General features: G+C 45.6%; 1 protein-coding gene across 6 annotated transcripts in view; it reads left to right on the top strand.

Moving 5' to 3' along the window:
• SLC35A5 (solute carrier family 35 member A5) overlaps window positions 1–21,181 on the top strand; it is a 52,718-nt gene that overhangs the window by 8,171 nt on the left and 23,366 nt on the right. Inside the window, exons 2-3 of one of the 6 annotated variants that reach the window (XM_078776473.1) lie at window positions 3,029–3,183; window positions 9,999–10,152. The exons of 3 other annotated variants lie outside the window; for them this stretch is intronic. In XM_078776473.1, coding sequence (XP_078632599.1) covers window positions 9,999–10,152 — 154 coding nt within the window. In that variant the 5' untranslated portion in view covers window positions 3,029–3,183. Of the gene's footprint in view, window positions 1–3,028; window positions 3,184–9,764; window positions 10,153–21,181 lie in introns of those variants that run through there. 2 more of the 6 variants (XR_013623200.1, XR_013623201.1) reach the window with 2 other exon arrangements.

Raw genomic sequence — 21,181 nt, 5'->3', positions numbered from 1 at the left:
TATTCTTAGTCTATGTCAGTTAAGGACTCGTTTCCATTAATTCTGACCCTTCGTTGCACCAGAATGTGATTGTATGGCACCGTTAGGAAGTTTAGGACCTCCCAATACCTCCCCGCAGCTCTTCCTCACGGTTCAGAAACAACAACAACAGCGACGGCGGCGGCGTGCACAGGGAGTGCGCGTCCTCACTCCGGCTTGGTTGGTAGGGGGTGTTGGGAGGGCACGGGCACGAGGCCTTCCCCACGAGCCGCCATCAAACATGTGCTCGACGGGGTTACCAAATAGGGGCTCCCTGTCAGCTCCTCGTCAAGGGCGGAGCCCGGTAACCCCCGCACCCAATGGAAGCGGCGGACCGGTCCCATCTGGGGCGGAGCCAACCAGCCGAGGGCGTGTCACTCCCCGTTGAGCATGCGCAGCCGAGAGGGAGGTGACGTCAGATGCGCGCTGAGCTTGGAGAAAGAAAGACGCCACCTCCGAGCGCTGTGAGGCCTCCCTGCATCTCTTGGACCGTGCTTGATCCTGTCCCCGAGCCAAGGTGCACCTTGTGCTATCGAACTACCTGTCCTTCCCTGCCATCAATCCCTCTGTAAGTCAGCCTTGTTCCGTTTGTCTGTGGTCTGTCTGGGATAAGATAAGACTGTAACTAAGTGCCTATCTCTTCTGTGCCTTTACCTCACTACCTTGTAATCTACCCCTTTTCTCCCCCACTGTAATTATATCCTCCTCCGGAGGTCTTGAGAACTGTACCCCTTGCGTCGTTTCATCTATCCCAGTCGTTGTGTCCTTTCCATCATTGATTTAGCATAGCGCGATTTGGTCAACGTTTGGGTGGAATCGGGGTCTAGTCGGGGAATAACTGTTAGGTCGCGGTAATACACCACCGCTCGGTCAAAATAACATCTAACCGCGATCCGTAACAATATATATTGTTGCGGATATGGCATTTGGCCTCCATATCCGCTTGTAAATATTCCCCTATTTCCCCAATACTCCCCAACTATCCCCAATCCCCCATTCCCTAGTCCCATTGCCTGTAAATAACACTCTGTAGAACCGACCTGCCCCTTTTTCCCCCATTAAATGTCGTGCCCAGGTCCACCGCATCTCACGTAGACAACTTTCGGACATCTTGCTAGTTATTCTTAGTCTATGTCAGTTAAGGACTCGTTTCCATTAATTCTGACTCTTCGTTGCACCAGAATGTGATTGTATGGCACCAGTAGTGAGTTTAGGACCTCCCCATACCTCCTCCCATCTTCCCCATGAAACAACTACAACAACAACAACAACAACTACAACAACAACTACAACAACAGAGGGGGGCGGCGCGGCGCGGCGCGGGGAGTGTGCGTCCTCACTCCGGCTTGGTTAGCCGCCATTTCCCATGCGCTCCACGGGGTTACCACGAAGGGGCTGGCTGTCAGCTCCTCGTCAGGGGCGGAGCCCGGTAACCCCCCGCAGCCAGTGAGAAGCGGCGGGCCGATTCCATCTGGGGCGGAGCTAACGAGCCGAGGGCGTGTCACTCCCCGCCGGATATGCGCAGCCACTTACCGGACGTGAGGTGAGATGCGCCCCCCAGCTTGGAAAGACAAGTCGCGACCTCCGAGCGCTGAGCGACCTCCCCGCATCTTTGGACCGGACCGGGTCGATTTTGCCCCTGAGCCAAGGTGCACCTTGAGCCATCGAATACCTGCCCCTCCTTGCCATCAATCCCCGTGTGAGTCAGTTTTGTCCCGTTTATCTGTGGTCTGTCGGGAATAAGATAAGTGTGTCTAAGTGCCTATCTTCCTATGCTGTCTCTCTCATCCCTGTAATCTAACCTTCCGCAATATTATAACCTCCTCCGGAGGTCTTGAGAACTGTACCCCTGGTGTCGTGTCATTTAACCTAGCCGTTGTGTCCTTTCCTTCATTGATCTAGCGTAGCGCGACTCGGCCAACGTTCGAGTATAATCGGGTAACTTGTGCGAACACGGCGGCCATTCCGCTCGGCCCATCATAACATCTAAGTCGTGTCCGTAACAATATATATATATATATATATATATATATGAATGTGGAAGGAAGTAGAGGACGAGGAAGACCGAGAAAGACTTGGCTAAAGGTGGTGGAAGAAGAAATGCGAGTAAGGGGGTTAACAAGGGGAGATGCAGAAAATAGGGCAAAATGGAGAAGATTGTCATGGCCAACACCAGGGCTAACCCCCACTCTAGCAGGGAAAATGGCCTTAAAATGCCTGTTGTTGTTGTTGTTGTGTGTGTATATATATATATATACTAGCGGGGTCACCCGTGGGAATCCCACGGGCATGGATGTGTGTGACATTTCGACATATTGAGTTAGATGCTGCACCTGCACATTCAGTTATATAAAATGGTTACTGGCAATTGATCACATCCACAAATGATGTAATCCACACAATTTATGTACTTTACATAACGTTAATAGGAATACATGCCCGTGTAGATGGGAAATACAGTTTGTTTGAAATAAATCACAAATATCAGAAGAAAGTTTTTAAAATTTAGAACTATTCTCACTCAGAGTTAAACATCACAGTAATATTATGCGGTTGCTTCAACGTTTTCGGTGTGTGTCATCATTGTCATCATTGATATGTCATCATTGTGAGATTTTTTTGGAATTTTTTTTTTTGAAATGAGATTTTTATATTTAAAAAAACGGCAAAAAGCATCAGAACAGCTGTGAAACAGCATCAAAACAGCAGTGAAAAAGCATCAAAACACTATCAAAACAACAGTGGAAAGCGTCAAAACAGCAGTGAAAAAGCATCAAAACAGCAGTGAAAAAGCATCAAAACAGCAGTGAAAAAGCATCAGAACAGCAGTGAAAAAACAGCAGTGAAAAAGCAACAAAACAGCAGTGAAAAAGCATCAAAACCGCAGTAAAAAGCATCAAAACAGCAACAATGGTCCGGTGATTTTTCAATCACCGCAACTAAATGTGTCGGAGTAATTAACTATTTTCCTTCGTGCCCTCCTTTTGTTGCCTGAATGGTGTCACTGCAGGACCTCCGGGTAAACAACATTACGGGTGAAGATTCCACTGTGGCCATCAATTTTTCCCTGTTGGCCATTACTGACTACCTTTACCGTGACATCCTCAAATCGTTTAGCACGCGACAATGCAACATATAATTGGCCATGGCTGAAGACGGGTTCTGGTAAGTAAATCCCAACTTTGTGTAATGTTTGACCTTGACTCTTGTTTATTGAGAAAGAGAATACCACACAAACTGGAAATTGATGGCGTTTGAGTACGAATGGTAGTGTTGTATCGGAAGGTGCAATACTAATCCTGGGTATAAATGTGCGTGTTCCTTTGTGACTGCCAGAAATTATTTCTCCATCTATTATGTTTGGCAACAATCTTTTAACAACCAATCTTGCACCATTGCACAGTCCCTGTTTCGGATCAAAGTTACGGAGTAACATGATGACAGCACCATCTTTGAGACGAGGTTTGTGCAATGGCATTCCAGAAGGAGTTGATTGATTTAGGAATTCCATAGGATAATTTAGTGCCTCTTCAGGGTCATCACAGACAATGGAATCAGCGCTGAAGTACGTCTTTTCTTCCCCAGGAAATGCATCCAGTATCTCATCGTTGATCACAAATGTGGATTCATTCTTTGGACACAACACGGCTCGTTGTGCCAGCGCATCATAGTTTGAATGGATTTCGTTCAAATTACCGAAAACAGCCTCTGCTAAAGAAATGTTGTCTTCTACACAGATACGATCAGGCAGTCGTATTAAATCTGAGTCAGGAATTGTTTCCACAGTCCCATTTCCAACCGACAGTAATCATTTTGAGAATTCTTCATCATCATTAGCTCTCATGTTTGATGTTAAGTTCAGCTGTTTGAACTTTGGCCACAACTTGCTACGCTTGATGCATGTGGCGATGATTGCTGCAGGTGCAGCGCGAGGTACAACGGGCAAAACCTGCCTGAAGTCCCCACCAAGAAGTAAGACCTTTCCACCAAAAGGAATGTTGTTGCTGGTTACATCCCGGAGACATCGATCAACAGCCGCTAAAGCATATGCTGGAGCCATAGGTGCTTCATCCCAAATGAATAGGTTGTCCTTCCTTAGAGCATCTGCATCTTTACTCATAGGTGATATGTTGCATGTGGAGTTTTCCAAAATGGGCACTGGCAATTTAAATCGATGGTGCGATGTACGGCCCCCTGCTAGCAATGTTGCTGCAATGCCCGAGTACGCCATTGGAAGAACCAAACGACACTGGCCTCGCAAGATGTGCAGAAGCGTATTATAGAGAAAGGTCTTGCCACTTCCGCTCGGTCCATCAACGAAAAACAACCGGTTGCCTGTGTACTGGTCCCTACAATGAACGGGCCTGTAGGACCTCATCTACAATTTTGATTTGGTCATCATTTAGTAGTTGTCTGTTGTTTTCACCTTTTTCATGTTCATCTCCCGGTACATACTGATAATCATCGCTCGAAAGATCTTCAACAGTGTCTGGAGGTACTGGTAACTGAAATGCTTCCAAGGTCTGTCCATGTCTCAGGAGGAAGGACTGTATTTCTCGCAATGCCATGAAAATACTCTGTTCCAAGATATGGACGCTGTGCACAAAATCTTCGCAAAGGTCGTTTTTATATTTTTCCCACAGTGCCGACGTGTCTGTTGGTGTGCAGAATATGCATAGGGTTGCAAAAAGAGATCTCAATTGTTGTGGCATGGCAAAGATAACTCCATCAGCTAAGGACCTGTCCCATTCTGTATCATCTTCTGTTAAATGTAATTTCCTGGCTGCATCCTTGTATGTTTCACAAACTGCTCCATCTATGGTTTTGAGATCTTCAAATGATGTTTTACCAGGGCAGTGCAGCAGGAGTACACGAAGATGAAAGCGCTCAATGTCCATAGGGCTTTCCGAAACCATGCGTCCGATAACCTTGTTGCCGCCCCGGCGTCGAAGTTTCCATGTCTTTCGTCCATCTTCAAATACGTAATATTTTGGAATGTCATGGTACAGATAACTTCGTGCCTCAGGGTCTCTCTGGTTTAACTGAAACCAAGCTGTAAGTGTTGTACCCCTATGTCGTACAATGGCTTCTTCCTCGTTACCATCCCTGAACACAACAGTCTGCAATTCAGGTAAGTGTACCGCAAGTCTGGTGATGGAATGGGACTGTTTGTGCATTTCAAATTCCATCAATCTCCATGCTGCCTCTGGGGCACTGACATATCTGCAGTCCAAATAGGTCTTTATTTCGTCCACCTCCACTCTCCCGCGCTCTCGAATTTCGATGCTGGCACAGTCATGTCCCTTGTACACATATTTAAATAAGTACTTTATACTCTTTATGCTTGCGCAAACCTCAATGTTGATGTGTGCTCCGTACTTCTTCAGTAAATAAGCATTGAATGGGACCACATATTGGCAATCAACATCGGTTCCATGAACGGTTATGGTGGGTCCATTTGGGGGACGCTTGTAAAGGGCATAGCCATCTATGCTCGCAAGTGTCTCTGCAGCATACACTTTTGGAAAGCCTTTACTGCACACTCCATCTTTCACACAAATCGAATGGCGATTTAAAGTGCCACACAGACCATGTATCATGTGAGACTTCACCAAGGAATGGATCTTTGGTGACTCATTTGAATTAGGAATTTGTGCGGAAACAATTCTGTCAATGTCTTCAGCGGTACAAATTTTATCTTCTTGGCACAGCATGAGTAATATGTGGGCATGCGGTAGGCCACGCTTCTGATACTCGACGACGTAGAGAAATGCACGTACTTTGCCCAACACGTGCTTCTTCGTTATATCGTCGATTAACTCTTTTAATTTCAGATGAAACACGCATGCCACTAAATCTGGTCTGCCTTCAGCTCGTTGGTGTTGTCCGATGTTTTCTTGTATCTCTGTCCATTTTGGATTACACATGAACGTGATGAAAAGATCTGGTTTTCCGAATTTGTGAACAATGGCCATAGCATCTTGGTAGTTCTGCTGCATAGCTCTTGAACTCCCTGCAAAACTCGACGGCAAAATGACGATACGACCGACAGGACGTTGGTTATCAGCAGCAACGTTCTGGACGTGGTCCAGTAGTCCTCTGTATTCCATGGCTCTAAGGGTTTCCTGATTTTGTTTGAAGTATTGCAGTCGATTTGCTTCTGCCTTGCAATATCCGTCGACAACATACTGCTGGAACAATTTCCCCGAAGAATGGATAGTGCTGAATTCATTTCGAATAGCCAGTCGGTAGGCATAGAATTCACGATGAGTTACCTTGTTTCGAACCGCAGTCTGTCGCTGGTGAGGCATGTTTATCATCCATCCAGGCTCGCCATGTGGAAAGAGAATGGGATATGTCATGGGATCAATGTGAGAGGAAAGTGGAGAGAGATTGTGTAAGCCCTGGTCATGCAAATGAACCTGGAAATCCCTGTTTGCAGGTGGTTCACCATCTTGTCCACTAACGAAGACAGCAGCAATTTCATCAGCAGTTGGTATGTTGTAACGTCTTTGGTCGTCTGCACACAGTCGACGAAAATGCATTTCCAAGGTAGAAGGGAGGCGATCTTCAAGGACAGCTTTCCTGATTTCTTCCTGTTCACGCTCGAACATAGTCTTGTAACATGTGACATAAGGATTAACGTCAGATAGTATGTTGTGCAGTTCTGCCATCAATTCTTGCAAACATCTGTGATTCTCAGGTCGATTCATACGTTCCTTTGTAGCTTGAGCTGTATCCAAAATAAATAATTGTGCAAATTGTGCTTGTTCATGTACATGTGATGGATGTAATGGACCACAGCGATGGTAAATTTGACCATGGATTTTGAAACAGTACGGTCCATTTCCTGGAGGAGATGAGATCTGAGCACCCATTGATGCAAAAGCTAATGCCGAATTGTAATTCCGGATATTGTCTCGGAAGTTGCGACATTTTCCATCGTCACCCTGATAAAGTTGTTGCAGTCGAGCAGGTACGGCAAATAGTGGAGGCAATTTAACTTTTCCCTTGGAACAACACAGTGTAAATCCATCCCCTTGTCCTGTTGATTCATTTGTGAAATGGTGTGCAGAACAGTACACACATGGTGACATCATTGGACCGCAATTATGCTCTTGAACAATATTATCGGATACTTCGGCCGGATTCATTATGGCTGCGGTTGTATATGTTTGCTGAGCACTCCAACGTCTTTATTGCTCAGCATGCCGTGCGAGTCTGTGTTGGCATTCATCGACGGTCTCGTTCTCGCACCTCATCGTTGTTGCAGCAGCATCCTGTGCGAGTCTGTGTTCACGTTCGTCGAGGGTCTCGTTCTCCCTCCTCATCGTTGTTGCAGCAGCATCCTGTGCGAGTCTGTGTTCACGTTCGTCGAGGGTCTCGTTCTCCCTCCTCATCGTTGTTGCAGCAGCATCCTGTGCGAGTCTGTGTTCATGTTCGTCGAGGGTCTCGTTCTCCCTCCTCATCGTTGTTGCAGCAGCATCCTGTGCGAGTCTGTGTTCACGTTCGTCGAGGGTCTCGTTCTCCCTCATCGTTGTTGCAGCAGCATCCTGTGTGAGTCTGTATTCACGTTCCTCGACTGTCTCGTTCTCCCTCCTCATCGTTGTTGCAGCAGCATCCTGTGCGAGTCTGTGTTCACGTTCCTCAACTGTCTCGTTCTCCTATCTCATTCGTTTTCTTGCTGCAACCTGTTCAAGTCTGCATTGACGTTCGTCGACGGACTCGTTCTCCCGTCTCATTCGTTTTCTTGCTGCATCCTGTTCAAGTCTGCATTGACGTTCGACGACGGACTCGTTCGCCCTTCTCATTCGTTTTTTTGCTGCATCCTGTTCAGGTCTGCGTTCTTCATCGACTGTGTCATTCATTTTGGAAATGGAAGTTTCCACGCAACGCATGAATTGTCACGAGTCAAGAGGAAGTGTCTCGAAAGTGTATCAAGTGTATCAAGAGGAAGTGTATCATCAAATGACAAATAAATTACATTGTGAAAATTAAACATTTCAAATAAACCTATTTAAAGTGTATGCGCAAATAACTAATAAATAAATAAAATGAAGAAATATCTCTCGGTAATTTCCTGAACCATATTTTACTTCCGGCTAATAATGTTGAATGAAATAAAAACGAAGAAATATATGTCGTTTTGTGATGACTGTCATCAAAAGTAAACGGTGAATTCACTCAGTTTATTCGGTTCGGCTCGGTTCACTCGGTTTAAAGAAAAAGCGATAATGTCGAAATGTTGCCGTCTGTGTCATGTTGGGCGGTGTATGATACTTGTTGGCTGTTGGGCGGTGATATATTTCCTGAACCATATTTTACTTCCGGCTAATAATGTTGAATGAAATAAAAACGAAGAAATATATGTCGTTTTGTGACGACTGTCATCAAAAGTAAACGGTGAATTCACTCAGTTTATTCGGTTCGGCTCGGTTCACTCGGTTTAAAGAAAAAGCGATAATGTCGAAATGTTGCCGTCTGTGTCATGTTGGGCGGTGTATGATACTTGTTGGCTGTTGGGCGGTGATATGGTGTATTTTTAAAAATATATCTCTGCGTTTTCCCGCGTTGCTGACACCGAGTCTAAAACCATGAATAAAAATGAAATCAGATGGTGAGTTAGATTGGAGATAAAGGCGTGAGAGAGACTCAATGGCCTTGAAGTTACAGGCCTTTGAGAATTCATTTCGTTCTATAAACGGCAACTTTCATCGGATTTTCTTCCCGTTTTTTTTCAACCGAGTCTAAAACTATGTTAGCGACTGTGAAAAATGAAATGATATATCGAATTTTTAATATGTATCGACACGTTGCCGTCGGTGTCATGTTGGGCGGTGTATGATACACCATGACGCGATTTTAATAAATATATCTCTGCATTTTCCCGCGTGTGTGGAATGTTCTCAATTATTGCTGACACCGAGTCTAAAACCATCGATAAAAATGAAATCAGATGGTGAGTTAGATTGGAGATAAAGGCGTGAGAGAGACTCAATGGCCTTGAAGTTACAGGCGTTTGAGAATTCATTTCGTTCTATAAACGGCAACTTTCATCGGATTTTCTTCCCGTTTTTTTTCAACCGAGTCTAAAATGATGTTAGCGACTGAAAAATGAAATCGAATTTGATTTGAAATAAAACTGGGAGAGAGAGCAAGACACCACGGGCCTACAAAACAGGCCTCAAAGCTATGCGAGTTAATAAAATGGTGGATATTTGTTTATAATTATATGAAGCCTCTCCCACAATGGGTGGAGCTATGGGAGGAGCTACTCTGCAAACCGAGTAAGCCACACCCCGGACAGACGCCCGACAGACAGAATCATCTACGGCTATTATAATATATATATATATATATATATATATATTGTTGCGGATATGGGATTTGGCCTCCATCCATATCCGCTTGTAAATATTCCCCTATTTCCCCAATACTCCCCAACTAACCCCAATCCCCCATTCCCTAGTCCCATTGTCTGTAAACAACACTCTGTAGAACCGACCTTCCCCTTTTTTCCCCCATTAAATGTCGTGCCCAGGTTCACCGCATCTCACGTAGACAACTATAGGACATCTTGCTAGTTATTCTTAGTCTATGTCAGTTAAGGACTCGTTTCCATTAATTCTGACTCTTCGTTGCACCAGAATGTGATTGTATGGCACCAGTAGTGAGTTTAGGACCTCCCCATACCTCCTCCCATCTTCCTCATGAAACTACAACAACAACAACAACTACAACAACAGCGTGCGGGGAGTGTGCGTCCTCACTCCGGCTTGGTTAGCCGCCATTGCCCATGTGCTCTGACGGGGTTACCACGAAGGGGCTGACTGTCAGCTCCTTGTCAAGGGCGGAGCCCGGTAACCCCCCCGCACCCAATAAGAAGCGGCGGGCCGATTCCATCTGGGGCGGAGCTAACGAGCCGCGGGCGTGTCACTCCCCGCTGGATATACGCAGCCACTTACCGGAGGTGACGTCAGATGCGCCCCCAGCTTGAAGAGAAACAGACGCCACCTCCAGCGCGACGATACCTCCCCGCATATCTGGACCGGACCGTGTGGATCCTGTCCCTGAGCCAAGGTGCACCTTGTGCTGTCCATCGACTACCTGCCCTTCCTTGCCATCAATCCCCGTGTGAGTCAGTCTTGTCCTGTTTATCTGTGGTCTGTCGGAGCTACTATAAGACCGTGATTAAGTGCCCACCTTCCTATGCTGTACCTCTTGTCCTTGTAATCTAAACGTTCCGCATACAAATATTATAACCTCCTCCGGAGGTCTTGAGAACTGTACCCCTGGTGTCGTGTCATTTAACCCAGCCGTTGTGTCCTTTCCTTAATTGATTTAGCATAGCGCGATTTGGCCAACGTTCGAGTGGAATCGGGTAAACTGTGCAGACGCGGTCATACCAAACCGCTCGGTAAACTAACATCCAAAACCGCGTCTGTAACAATATACAGTGGTACCTCGGCTTACGAGTGCCCCAACGTACGAGTTTTTCGGGATACGAGCCGTCGCTCGGGCGGTTTGTTGCTTTGGGATACGAGCCGAGATCCGATGTACGAGCTCAAAAAATTTATTTTTTTGAATTTTCCGGTTGTGGCTTCCGGTTCCGGTCACGCGGTTATCTTGCCGTGAAAGCATCTCTGCTTGGATATAAAACACGCAATCGTCGAAATACATGAGCGAGGAATCTCCTTGCTCCAGCCGGTGACGTCATCGGCGGGGATCCCCGCCTCCAGAGTGGCTGGTCACGTGACCGCCAAAGCGTGTCGCGCGTGCGGGTATAATGAGCTACACCTGTGGATCACGTGACCACGGAAGCACGCCTCGCTTGAGAGGCATGGCTTTCGGTTTGCGTTTTGCTTTATAAGGCGCGATAAATGGGCTTTTGAGTGTTAGCGGTTCATGGCGTTGACGGTTCATGGCGGTTCATGGCGGTTGACGGTTCATGGCGTTGACGGTCAAAAACCCATTACATCAATTTTACCAGGCACTGTACAGTAAGTACAGTGGACACCAAATGCACGGTGGAAGGCTAGAAGTAGAAGATCGTCCAAGACAAGTGAGAATAAGCCATACTTTGGAGGAGATGACGTCATTCGCTGGTCCGATAACCAAAGATGTGGTATAAAAAACCAGGTGAGCTAACAATGCAGCAATGAAGGAATTCGGCCAAGGCACCGGCACACAACTACCTACCTACATCGAAAGACTCAATGCCAATGGTGACAGAAGCCAAGACGGCCGGCTTAAACACCGCCGAAAGACCACGGTGTACCAACTTACGATGCAGAACATCTTGCACTTAATATGATGACAACAGGTGCCATCCTCTGACGTACCATTACAGGTACAGGTACAGTACACGTGAGCACAGAGCAAAAGTTCACTGAAACCGAGATTAAGAAAAAAGAAAAAACACCTCGTGGTCCGTGCTCGATATCCGAGTTTCAATCTTTTCAAACACATGATGCTCTCGGTCACGGTATCTCCTGCGAGCTGCTTCTCCTTCAACCACACAAACAACAACTTCTCCATATCTTCATGGATAGAGGTCCGGAGCTTTGAAATAATCGTAACGCCCTTGGCTGGCGTTATAGCCTTTATGGACTCCTTCTGCTTCAAAATCGTACATATCGTAGAAGGAGTACGATCGTACTGCCTCGCCAAGTCGACAACACGCACACCTCACCTGGCATGCTCTTCTCCTCTGCTTAATAAAACCAGTTTATTTCTTTACATTCTCTTGTATTATGTACAGTATATACGAGGTCGTGCTTGTTTATACATTATTTGTTATTTATAAAGTACATTTTTGTTATTTAAAAGCACCTAACAAAAAAAATTGGTGTTTTTTTTTTGAGGCTGGAACGGATTAATAGCATTTCAATGCATTTGAATGGGAAAATTTGCTTTGACTTACGAGCGATTTGGCTTACGAGCTCCGTCACGGAACGGATTAAACTCGTAAGCCGAGGTACCACTGTATATATATATATATATACATATACATACATACATACATACATACATATATATATATATATGTATATATACATACATACAGTCACGTGAAAAAGTAAGTACATCCCATGTAAAGTTTTGACTTTTTCAACATATTTCAACATACAGCTATTTGATCTTCATTTCAACAATATTGACAGATAAAGGTGATATAATATAACAAATATCATGAAACATTTACATTTTGTAGTCCATTGTATAATTTAAATAAACATAAATGCAAATTTCGCATGTGGAAAAAGTAAGTACACCCTTGGCTCTAATAGGTGGTATGTAGGTACTGTGTGGTACTGTGGCAACAACCTCAAGTAGGCGTTTCTTATAACTGTCTACCAGTCTCTGACATCGACTGGGAGAAACTTTTGCCCACTCCTCCATGCAGAATTCTTTCAGCTGTGCGATGTTTGAGGGGTTTCTTGCCACCTATTAGAGTATTTGAGGGGTTTCAAATCCCCCCACAACATCTCGATGGGATTTAGATCCGGGCTTTGACTTGGCCATTCCAGAACCCTCCATTTCTTTCTTTTCAGCCATTCCTTGGTGGATTTACTGGTATGTTTAGGGTCATTGTCATGTTGCAAGGTCCACCTTTGGTTGAGCTTCAACTTTCCTACAGATGGCCTCACATTATCCTCAAGCACCCTCCGGTACAATGAAGAATTCATAGTGGATTATATGATGGTGAGCTGCCCACGCCTTGATGCAGCAAAGCTGCCCCAAACCATAATATTTCCACCACCATGCTTTACAGTTGGTATCAGGTTCTTGTGGTCAAATGCTGTCTTTGGTTTTCGCCAAACATGTCTTCTGGTACTGTGGCCAAATAGCTCTACCTTTAACTCATCTGTCCAGAGCACATTGTTCCAGAAGTGCTGGTCTTTGCCTAGGTGTTCATTGGCAAACTTTAGTCTTGCCCTGATCTTCTTTCTGGACAGCAAAGGTTTCCTCCTGGCACACCTCCCCTTAGATCCCATTTGTGCAGCCTCTTTCTAATGGTAGACTCGTGCACTTTGACATCAACAGTGGCCAGAGCTACCTGTAGGTCCCGTGATGACATTCTGGAGTTCTTAGAGACTTCTTTCAGCATCTTGCGGTCTGCGCTCGGGCTGAACTTGCTGGGGCGGCCTGGCCTGAACAAGTTGGCAGTTGTTTGGAATCTTCTCCACTTGTGGATGATCTTCCGGATAGTCGAATGATTGATTTCAAATTGTTTGGAGATCTTTTTAAATCCCTTCCCACTCGTAGGCATCTATAACCTTCTTTCTGAAGGCCTCAGAGAGCTCTTTTGATCGAGGCATGGTGACGCCGCACACTTCAACAACAAAGAGCAAACCAAACTAAATGTCTGAGGTTTAAATAAGACAGGTTCCTCCAAGATCCTCTCTAACGATGTTCTAATCATTTTTCACCTGAGCTGGTGCACCTGATTCTAATTTTAGGTATTTGAAGTAGTGATAAATATGGGGGTGTACTTACGTACTTTTTCCACATGCGAAATTTGCATTTATGTGTATTTAAATTATACAATGGACTACAAAATGGAAATGTTTCATGATATTTGTTATATTATATCACCTTTTTCTATCAATATTGTTGAAATGAAGATCAAATAGCTGTATGTTGAAATATGTTGAAAAGGTCAAAGCATTACATGGGGTGTACTTACTTTTTCACGTGACTATATATACAGTGATCCCTCGTTTATCGCGGGGGTTACGTTCCAGAACCCCCCGCGATAGACGAAAATCCGCGAAGTAGCGACCATATTTTTATTTTATTACTTATATATATTTTAAAGCTTTATGACCCTCCCCACACTCTTATTAACCTTTCCCATACTCTTATAAACACTTCCTATACTCTTAAACACTTTTTACACTCTTAAACATACGTAATTTTAACAACATATAAAATTCTAATGGGTACTCACCATTGAAGATACTGTAGCTACCCATGGGTCCCCCAAGCAAGACCAGCATCAGAATCTCCTTGCTCCAGCCGGTGACGTCACCGGCGGGGATCCCCGGCGCGAGAGTGGCTGGTCACGTGACCGCTAAAGCGTGCCGCGCTTTGCGGGTATAATCAGCTACACCTGTTGATCACGTGACCACCGAAGCACGCCACGCTTGAGAGGCGTGGCTTTCGGTTTCTGGTTGTGCTTTATAATGCAGCCCGATAAACGGGCTTTTCAGTGTTCCCGAGTTGGTTTTGAGAATAAATATCTTCTCGGACGAGTTTGTGTCTTGCCCGTCATTTCGTCCGTATCAAGCAAGAGCCCCGGCTCTTCAATACTACAACTTGCGTGATGAAGATGATGATTAATTAGCTGTGCAGTACTGATGACGATGAAGGTGATGACGATGATGAATGTACTGCACAGCCAGAAAGAGCATTACAGTTACCCATTACGTGGGTAACTAGCGCAAGTGGAAGCTGCCGCATCTGCGTTTTCCATACGCACGACTCTTTGTCTCTTTGTCTACCCTTCTACTGTACACTATGTACAGTATTTTATTTCTTGTAATATGTTTTAATTACTGTATTTTTCTTATTTCTTTGCGTTTTTTAATTTTTTAGGCTAGAAAATGCTTATTTTACCACAAAAATATTTAAAACAAGTCAAGTGAATCCACTTGGATTCCGCCCAGGTTGGCACATGGAAATTATGATGTAGCATAATTATCATCTCGGGTCAAGATTTGAAATTATGCCATGGTTTTTGTAAAATTGCTACTAGTATTCACATTATGTACTTTCACCAAAACATACATCATCATAGAAACATACATAGAATTTGGGTCCTCTGGGTCATTTGGGTCCTCTGGGTCATTTGGGTCCTCTGGGTCATTTGGGTCCTCTGGGTCATTTGGGTCCTCTGGGTCATTTGGGTCCTCTGGGTCATTTGGGTCCTCTGGGTCATTTGGGTCCTCTGGGTCATTTGGGTCATTTGGGTCCTCTGGGTCATTTGGGTCCTCTGGGTCATTTGGGTCCTCTGGGTCATTTGGGTCCTTTGGGTCATTTGGGTCCTCTGGGTCATTTGGGTCCTCTGGGTCATTTGGGTCCTCTGGGTCCTCTGGGTCATTTGGGTCCTCTGGGTCCTCTGGGTCCTCTGGGTCCTCTGGGTCCTCTGGGTCATTTGGGTCATTTGGGTCCTCTGGGTCATTTGGGTCCTCTGGGTCATTTGGGTCATTTGGGTCCTCTGGGTCATTTGGGTCATTTGGGTCCTCTGGGTCATTTGGGTCCTCTGGGTCATTTGGGTCCTCTGGGTCATTTGGGTCATTTGGGTCATTTGGGTCCTCTGGGTCATTTGGGTCCTCTGGGTCATTTGGGTCCTCTGGGTCATTTGGGTCCTCTGGGTCATTTGGGTCCTCTGGGTCATTTGGGTCCTCTGGGTCATTTGGGTCCTCTGGGTCATTTGGGTCCTCTGGGTCATTTGGGTCCTCTGGGTCATTTGGGTCCTCTGGGTCATTTGGGTCCTCTGGGTCATTTGGGTCCTCTGGGTCATTTGGGTCCTCTGGGTCCTCTGGGTCATTTGGGTCCTCTGGGTCATTTGGGTCCTCTGGGTCATTTGGGTCCTCTGGGTCATTTGGGTCCTCTGGGTCATTTGGGTCCTCTGGGTCATTTGGGTCCTCTGGGTCCTCTGGGTCCTCTGGGTCATTTGGGTCATTTGGGTCCTCTGGGTCATTTGGGTCCTCTGGGTCATTTGGGTCCTCTGGGTCATTTGCGTCCTCTGGGTCATTTGGGTCATTGGGTCCTCTGGGTCATTTGGGTCCTCTGGGTCCTCTGGGTCATTTGGGTCCTCTGGGTCCTCTGGGTCATTTGGGTCATTTGGGTCCTCTGGGTCATTTGGGTCATTTGGGTCATTTGGGTCCTCTGGGTCATTTGGGTCCTCTGGGTCATTTGGGTCCTCTGGGTCATTTGGGTCCTCTGGGTCATTTGGGTCCTCTGGGTCATTTGGGTCATTTGGGTCCTCTGGGTCATTTGGGTCCTCTGGGTCATTTGGGTCCTCTGGGTCATTTGGGTCATTTGGGTCTTCTGGGTCATTTGGGTCCTCTGGGTCATTTGGGTCCTCTGGGTCATTTGGGTCCTCTGGGTCATTTGGGTCCTCTGGGTCATTTGGGTCCTCTGGGTCATTTGGGTCCTCTGGGTCATTTGGGTCCTCTGGGTCATTTGGGTCCTCTGGGTCATTTGGGTCCTCTGGGTCATTTGGGTCCTCTGGGTCATTTGGGTCCTCTGGGTCATTTGGGTCCTCTGGGTCATTTTGGTCCTCTGGGTCATTTGGGTCCTCTGGGTCATTTGGGTCCTCTGGGTCATTTGGGTCCTCTGGGTCATTTGGGTCCTCTGGGTCATTTGGGTCCTCTGGGTCATTTGGGTCCTATATTCCTATCCTATAACATATATATCTCCTATAACCTATCCTATAAATATAGATTTGATGACGTCATGTTTACACATCTGAGCGACAGAAATGAGCGACAGAAATGAGCGACAGAAATGGGTGACAGAAACTAGCTTCACTTTTGAGCGCCCGAAATTCCCAGGCAAACGCTATAACGCACCAGGTTTACAACCTGTGCGTTAATAATAGTATATAAAAATACATTTATACCGCAAAATCCCGCGATATAGCGAAAAATCCGCAATATAATTTTACATATACTAGCGAGAAAAACCCGCGATGTACCGAAGCCGCGAAAAGTGAACCGCGATATAGCGAGGGATGACTGTATATATATATACTAGCGGGGTCACCCGTGGGAATCCCACGGGCATGGATGTGTGTGACATTTCGACATATTGAGTTATATGCTGCACATTCATTTTTACAAAATGGTTACTGGCAAGTCATCAGATCCAGAAATGGTGTGATGAACACAATTTATTTATTTCACATAATATGTGACCCCTCACTCCTCTCCACCTGACACTCTCCTGTCTCCACCTGACACTCTCCTGTCTCCACCTGACACTCTCCTCTCTCCACCTAGCACTCCTCTCCTCTCCAAACCCTCACATCCCTCTCCTTTCCAATCCCTCACCTCTCCAATCCCTCACACTCCTCTCCTCTCCAATCCTTCACACGCCTCTCCAATCGCGCCTCACACTCCTCTCCAATCGTGCCTCACACTCCTCTCCAATCGCGCCTCACACTCCTCTCCAATCGTGCCTCACACTCCTCTCCAATCGTGCCTCACACTCCCCTCCAATCACTCCTCTCCAATCGTGCCTCACACTCCTCTCCAATCACGCCTCACACTCCTCTCCAATCGTGCCTCACACTCCTCTCCAATCGCGCCTCACACTCCTCTCCAATCGCGCCTCACTCGCCTCTCCAATCGGCTTTCCCCGTCTCGTTTCTCTCCTTTTTCTCCCGTCTCGTTCTTTTTCTTGCTCCAAATTGGCCCGTCGGAATCGGAAATCGGCCCGTCTCGCCCGTCGGCCCGTCGGAATCGGAAATCGGCCCGTCTTGCTTTTGTGCTTGTGCGTAAATAAATTGTGTTCATGACACCATTTCTGGTGTTGGGCTAGCGGCTAGGGTGCCGGCTTAGGATCCTGGGTTCGAATCTCGGTCGATCGCCGAATTAATGCCAGGGGGGTTGACTCAGCCTGTCATCCTTCCGAGGTCGGCTAATTGAGTACCAGTTCACTGGTAATTCCCTGTTTGTCGTTGAAGGCGGCAAAAAGGGTTGGCGTCAGGAAGGGCATCCGGCCGTAAAACATTGCTTCAAAAAGGGGACAAAAAAACAACAACTACCACGGTCCCCGAAAAGGCCAACCCCCGCTTTGCGGGGAAAAATGGCCTCTAAACGGTGGTTTTTACACCATTTCTGGATCTGATGACTTGCCAGTAACCATTTTGTAAAAATGAATGTGCAGCATCTAACTCAATATGTCGAAATGTCACACACATCCATGCCCGTGGGATTCCCACGGGTGACCCCGCAAGTTTGCATTGACGTTCGTCGATGGACTCGTTCGCCCGTCTCATTCGTTTTCTTGCTGCATCCTGTTCAAGTCTGCGTTCTTCATCGATCGTCTCAATCATTTTGGAAATAGAAGTTTCCACGCAGCGCATGAATTGTCACGATCCTCAAGAGGAATTTGTCTCGTAATCATCAAATGATAAATGGCAAGTAAATTATATTGTGGAAAATTAAAGATTTCAAATAAACCTATTTAAAGTGTATTCGCACATAACTAATTTTAAAAAACGAAGAAATATCTCTCGGTAATTTCCTGAAACATATTTTACTTCCGGCTAATAATGTTGAATTAAATAAAAACGAAGACATATATGTCGGCATCATTGTTGACGTTTTTGTGACGACTGTCATCAAACGAAAAAGTAATATATCTTAACGGAAAAGCAAAAGCGAATTTTTAATATATATCGACACGTTGCCGTCGGTGTCATGTTGGGCGGTGTATGATACACCATGACGCGATTTTTAAAAATAAATCTCTGCATTTTCCCGCGTGTGTGGAATGTTCTAAATTATTGCTGACACCGAGTCCAAAACCATCGATAAAAATGAAATCATATGGTGAGTTAGATTGGAGATAAAGGCGTGAGAGAGACTCAATGGCCTTGAAGTTGAAGTTACAGGCGTTTGAGAATTCATTTCGTTCTATAAACGGCAACTTTCTTTGGATTTCCTTCCCGTTTTTTTTCAACCGAGTCGAAAACTATGTTAGCGACTGTGAAAAATGAAATGATATATCGAATTTTTAATATGTATCGATACGTTGCCGTCGGTGTCATGTTAGGCGGTGTATGATACACCATGACGCGATTTTAAAAAATATATCTGCATTTTCCCGCGTGTGTGGAATGTTCTCAATTATTGCTGACACCGACTCTAAAACCATCGATAAAAATGAAATCATATGGTGAGTTAGATTGGAGATAAAGGCGTGAGAGAGACTCAATGGCCTTGAAGTTACAGGCATTTGAGAATTCATTTCGTTCTATAAACGGCAACTTTCATCGGATTTTCTTCTCGTTTTTTTTCAACCGAGTCTAAAACTATGTTAGCGACTGTGAAAAATGAAATGATATATCGAATTTAAAATAGATATCGACACATTGCCGTCGGTGTCATGTTGGGCGGTGTATGATACACCATGACGCGATTTTAAAAAATATATCTCTGCATTTTCCCGCGTGTGTGGAATGTTTGTGGAAAATTAAAGATTTCAAATAAACCTATTTAAAGTGTATGCGCACATAACTAATAAAAAAAACGAAGAAATATCTCTCGGTAATTTCCTGAAACATATTTACTTCCGGCTAATATGTTGAATGAAATAAAAACGAAGAAATATATGTCGGCATCATTGTTGACGTTTTTGTGACGACTATCATCAAACGAAATAGTAATATATCATAACGGAAAAGCAAAAGCGAATTTTTAATATATATCGACACATTGCTGGCGGTGTCATGTTGGGCGGTGTATGATACACCATGACGCGATTTTAAAAAATATATCTCTGCATTTTCCCGCGTGTGTGGATTGTTCTCAATTATTGCTGACACCGAGTCTAAAAGTAAAACCATCGATAAAAATGAAATCATATGGTGAGTTAGATTGGAGATAAAGGCGTGAGAGAGACTCAATGGCCTTGAAGTTACAGGCCTTTGAGAATTCATTTCGTTCTATAAACGGCAACTTTCATCGGATTTTCTTCCCGTTTTTTTTCAACCGAGTCTAAAACTATGTTAGCGACTGTGAAAAATGAAATGATTTATCGAATTTGATTTGAAATAAAACTGGGGGAGAGCAAGACACCACGGGCCTACAAAACAGGACTCAAAGCTATGCGAGTTAATAAAATGGTGGATATTTGTTTATAGCCACTCCCAGAATGGGTGGAGCTATGGGTGGAGCTACTCTGCAAACGAGTAAGCCACACCCCGGACAGACACCCAACAGATAGACAGACAGACAGACAGACAGAATCATCTACGGCTATTATAATATAGATATATATATATATATATATTGTTACGGATACGGAGTACGGTGCTCCCCCTTAGCGGGGGGGGGGGGGGGGGGGGGGGGTTAATCCCCCTTTTATTTTCACTGGCCTTCTCCGCTCCTGAAGCCGTCCGGCTCCCTCCACGAGGCAGGTGGGCAACCTCGTTCGAGACCGCGGACAAGATGTTATTTGCCGAGCGGATTAGCAGCCCGCGGCTTGAACCATTAACAAAAACTAGACCCGATTCTAAACGTTGGCCAATTCGTGCCACAGGTATTCAATGGGGAAATCACAAAGACGATCGGACGAGCATGAAGAAGAAGACGAAGGTAGGAAATAACAGGATTTATTATTACTAATTATGTACAAAACCAAAGAAACCAAGGAGGAGGAAAGAAACGAAAATAATGTGCAATACTAGCTTATCTATTCAGGCTTACTTATACCCCAGGGACAACACGGACAAACAGACGACAGTCAGATTTACACGGGGATGATGACAGGAACGGCAGGAGGTGGATGGCTGGACGGATGAGGAGGTGGGACCACAGGGCTGGAAGGTTCAGCTGGACGCAGGAGAACGGCCGGGCCAGAAGCGAGCAGCTGCCGACTCTCCACACTCGTTCGTACGGCGGCGTTGCTTCGCGGCCGCGGGTCGAACTGCCGTTAAATCTCAACTCATTCTCAACTCAACCGTGGTGGACTCAGCTGCGGTGGATTCAGCTGCGGTGGATTCAGCTGCGGTGGACTCCTCACTCATCTGGACTCCAACTGGACTGAGGTCGGGGCTCCGCGTGACAGGTTATATAACCACGCCCTAGAATCTTCTTGAACCTCACCGAAGTTTCTTTCCTCCGCCCTCTCAGGCCAAACCTCTCATGCTTGGTTGGTTGATCGGGGGCTGGCTCACTCCTCCTTCTCATGACGAGGTGGAGACACGCCTTTCTTCTCCGAGCTGACCGTGTGCGTAATGGAGTTTGGGGTGAAGAAAACCGCCCAATGCACTGGCACTTCGAAGAGATGATTGGGGGAAACTTGAAAAGGGAACTATCTTATGTCATTTGGTGCAATGCAGAGTCAACTAGTGGGAAACAGAGCCTTAAACTAACATAGAATAAGAAATAACTATAGAGAGGTCTATGATGGCCTACGTGCT

Source organism: Myxine glutinosa, chromosome 4, assembly GCF_964187855.1.
Source record: "Myxine glutinosa chromosome 4, kmMyxGlut1.1, whole genome shotgun sequence".
In the NCBI taxonomy this organism is placed as follows: domain Eukaryota; kingdom Metazoa; phylum Chordata; class Myxini; order Myxiniformes; family Myxinidae; genus Myxine; species Myxine glutinosa.
The sequence above is the reverse complement of the archived record's forward strand: the minus strand, read 5'-3'. Positions and strand labels throughout refer to the sequence as shown.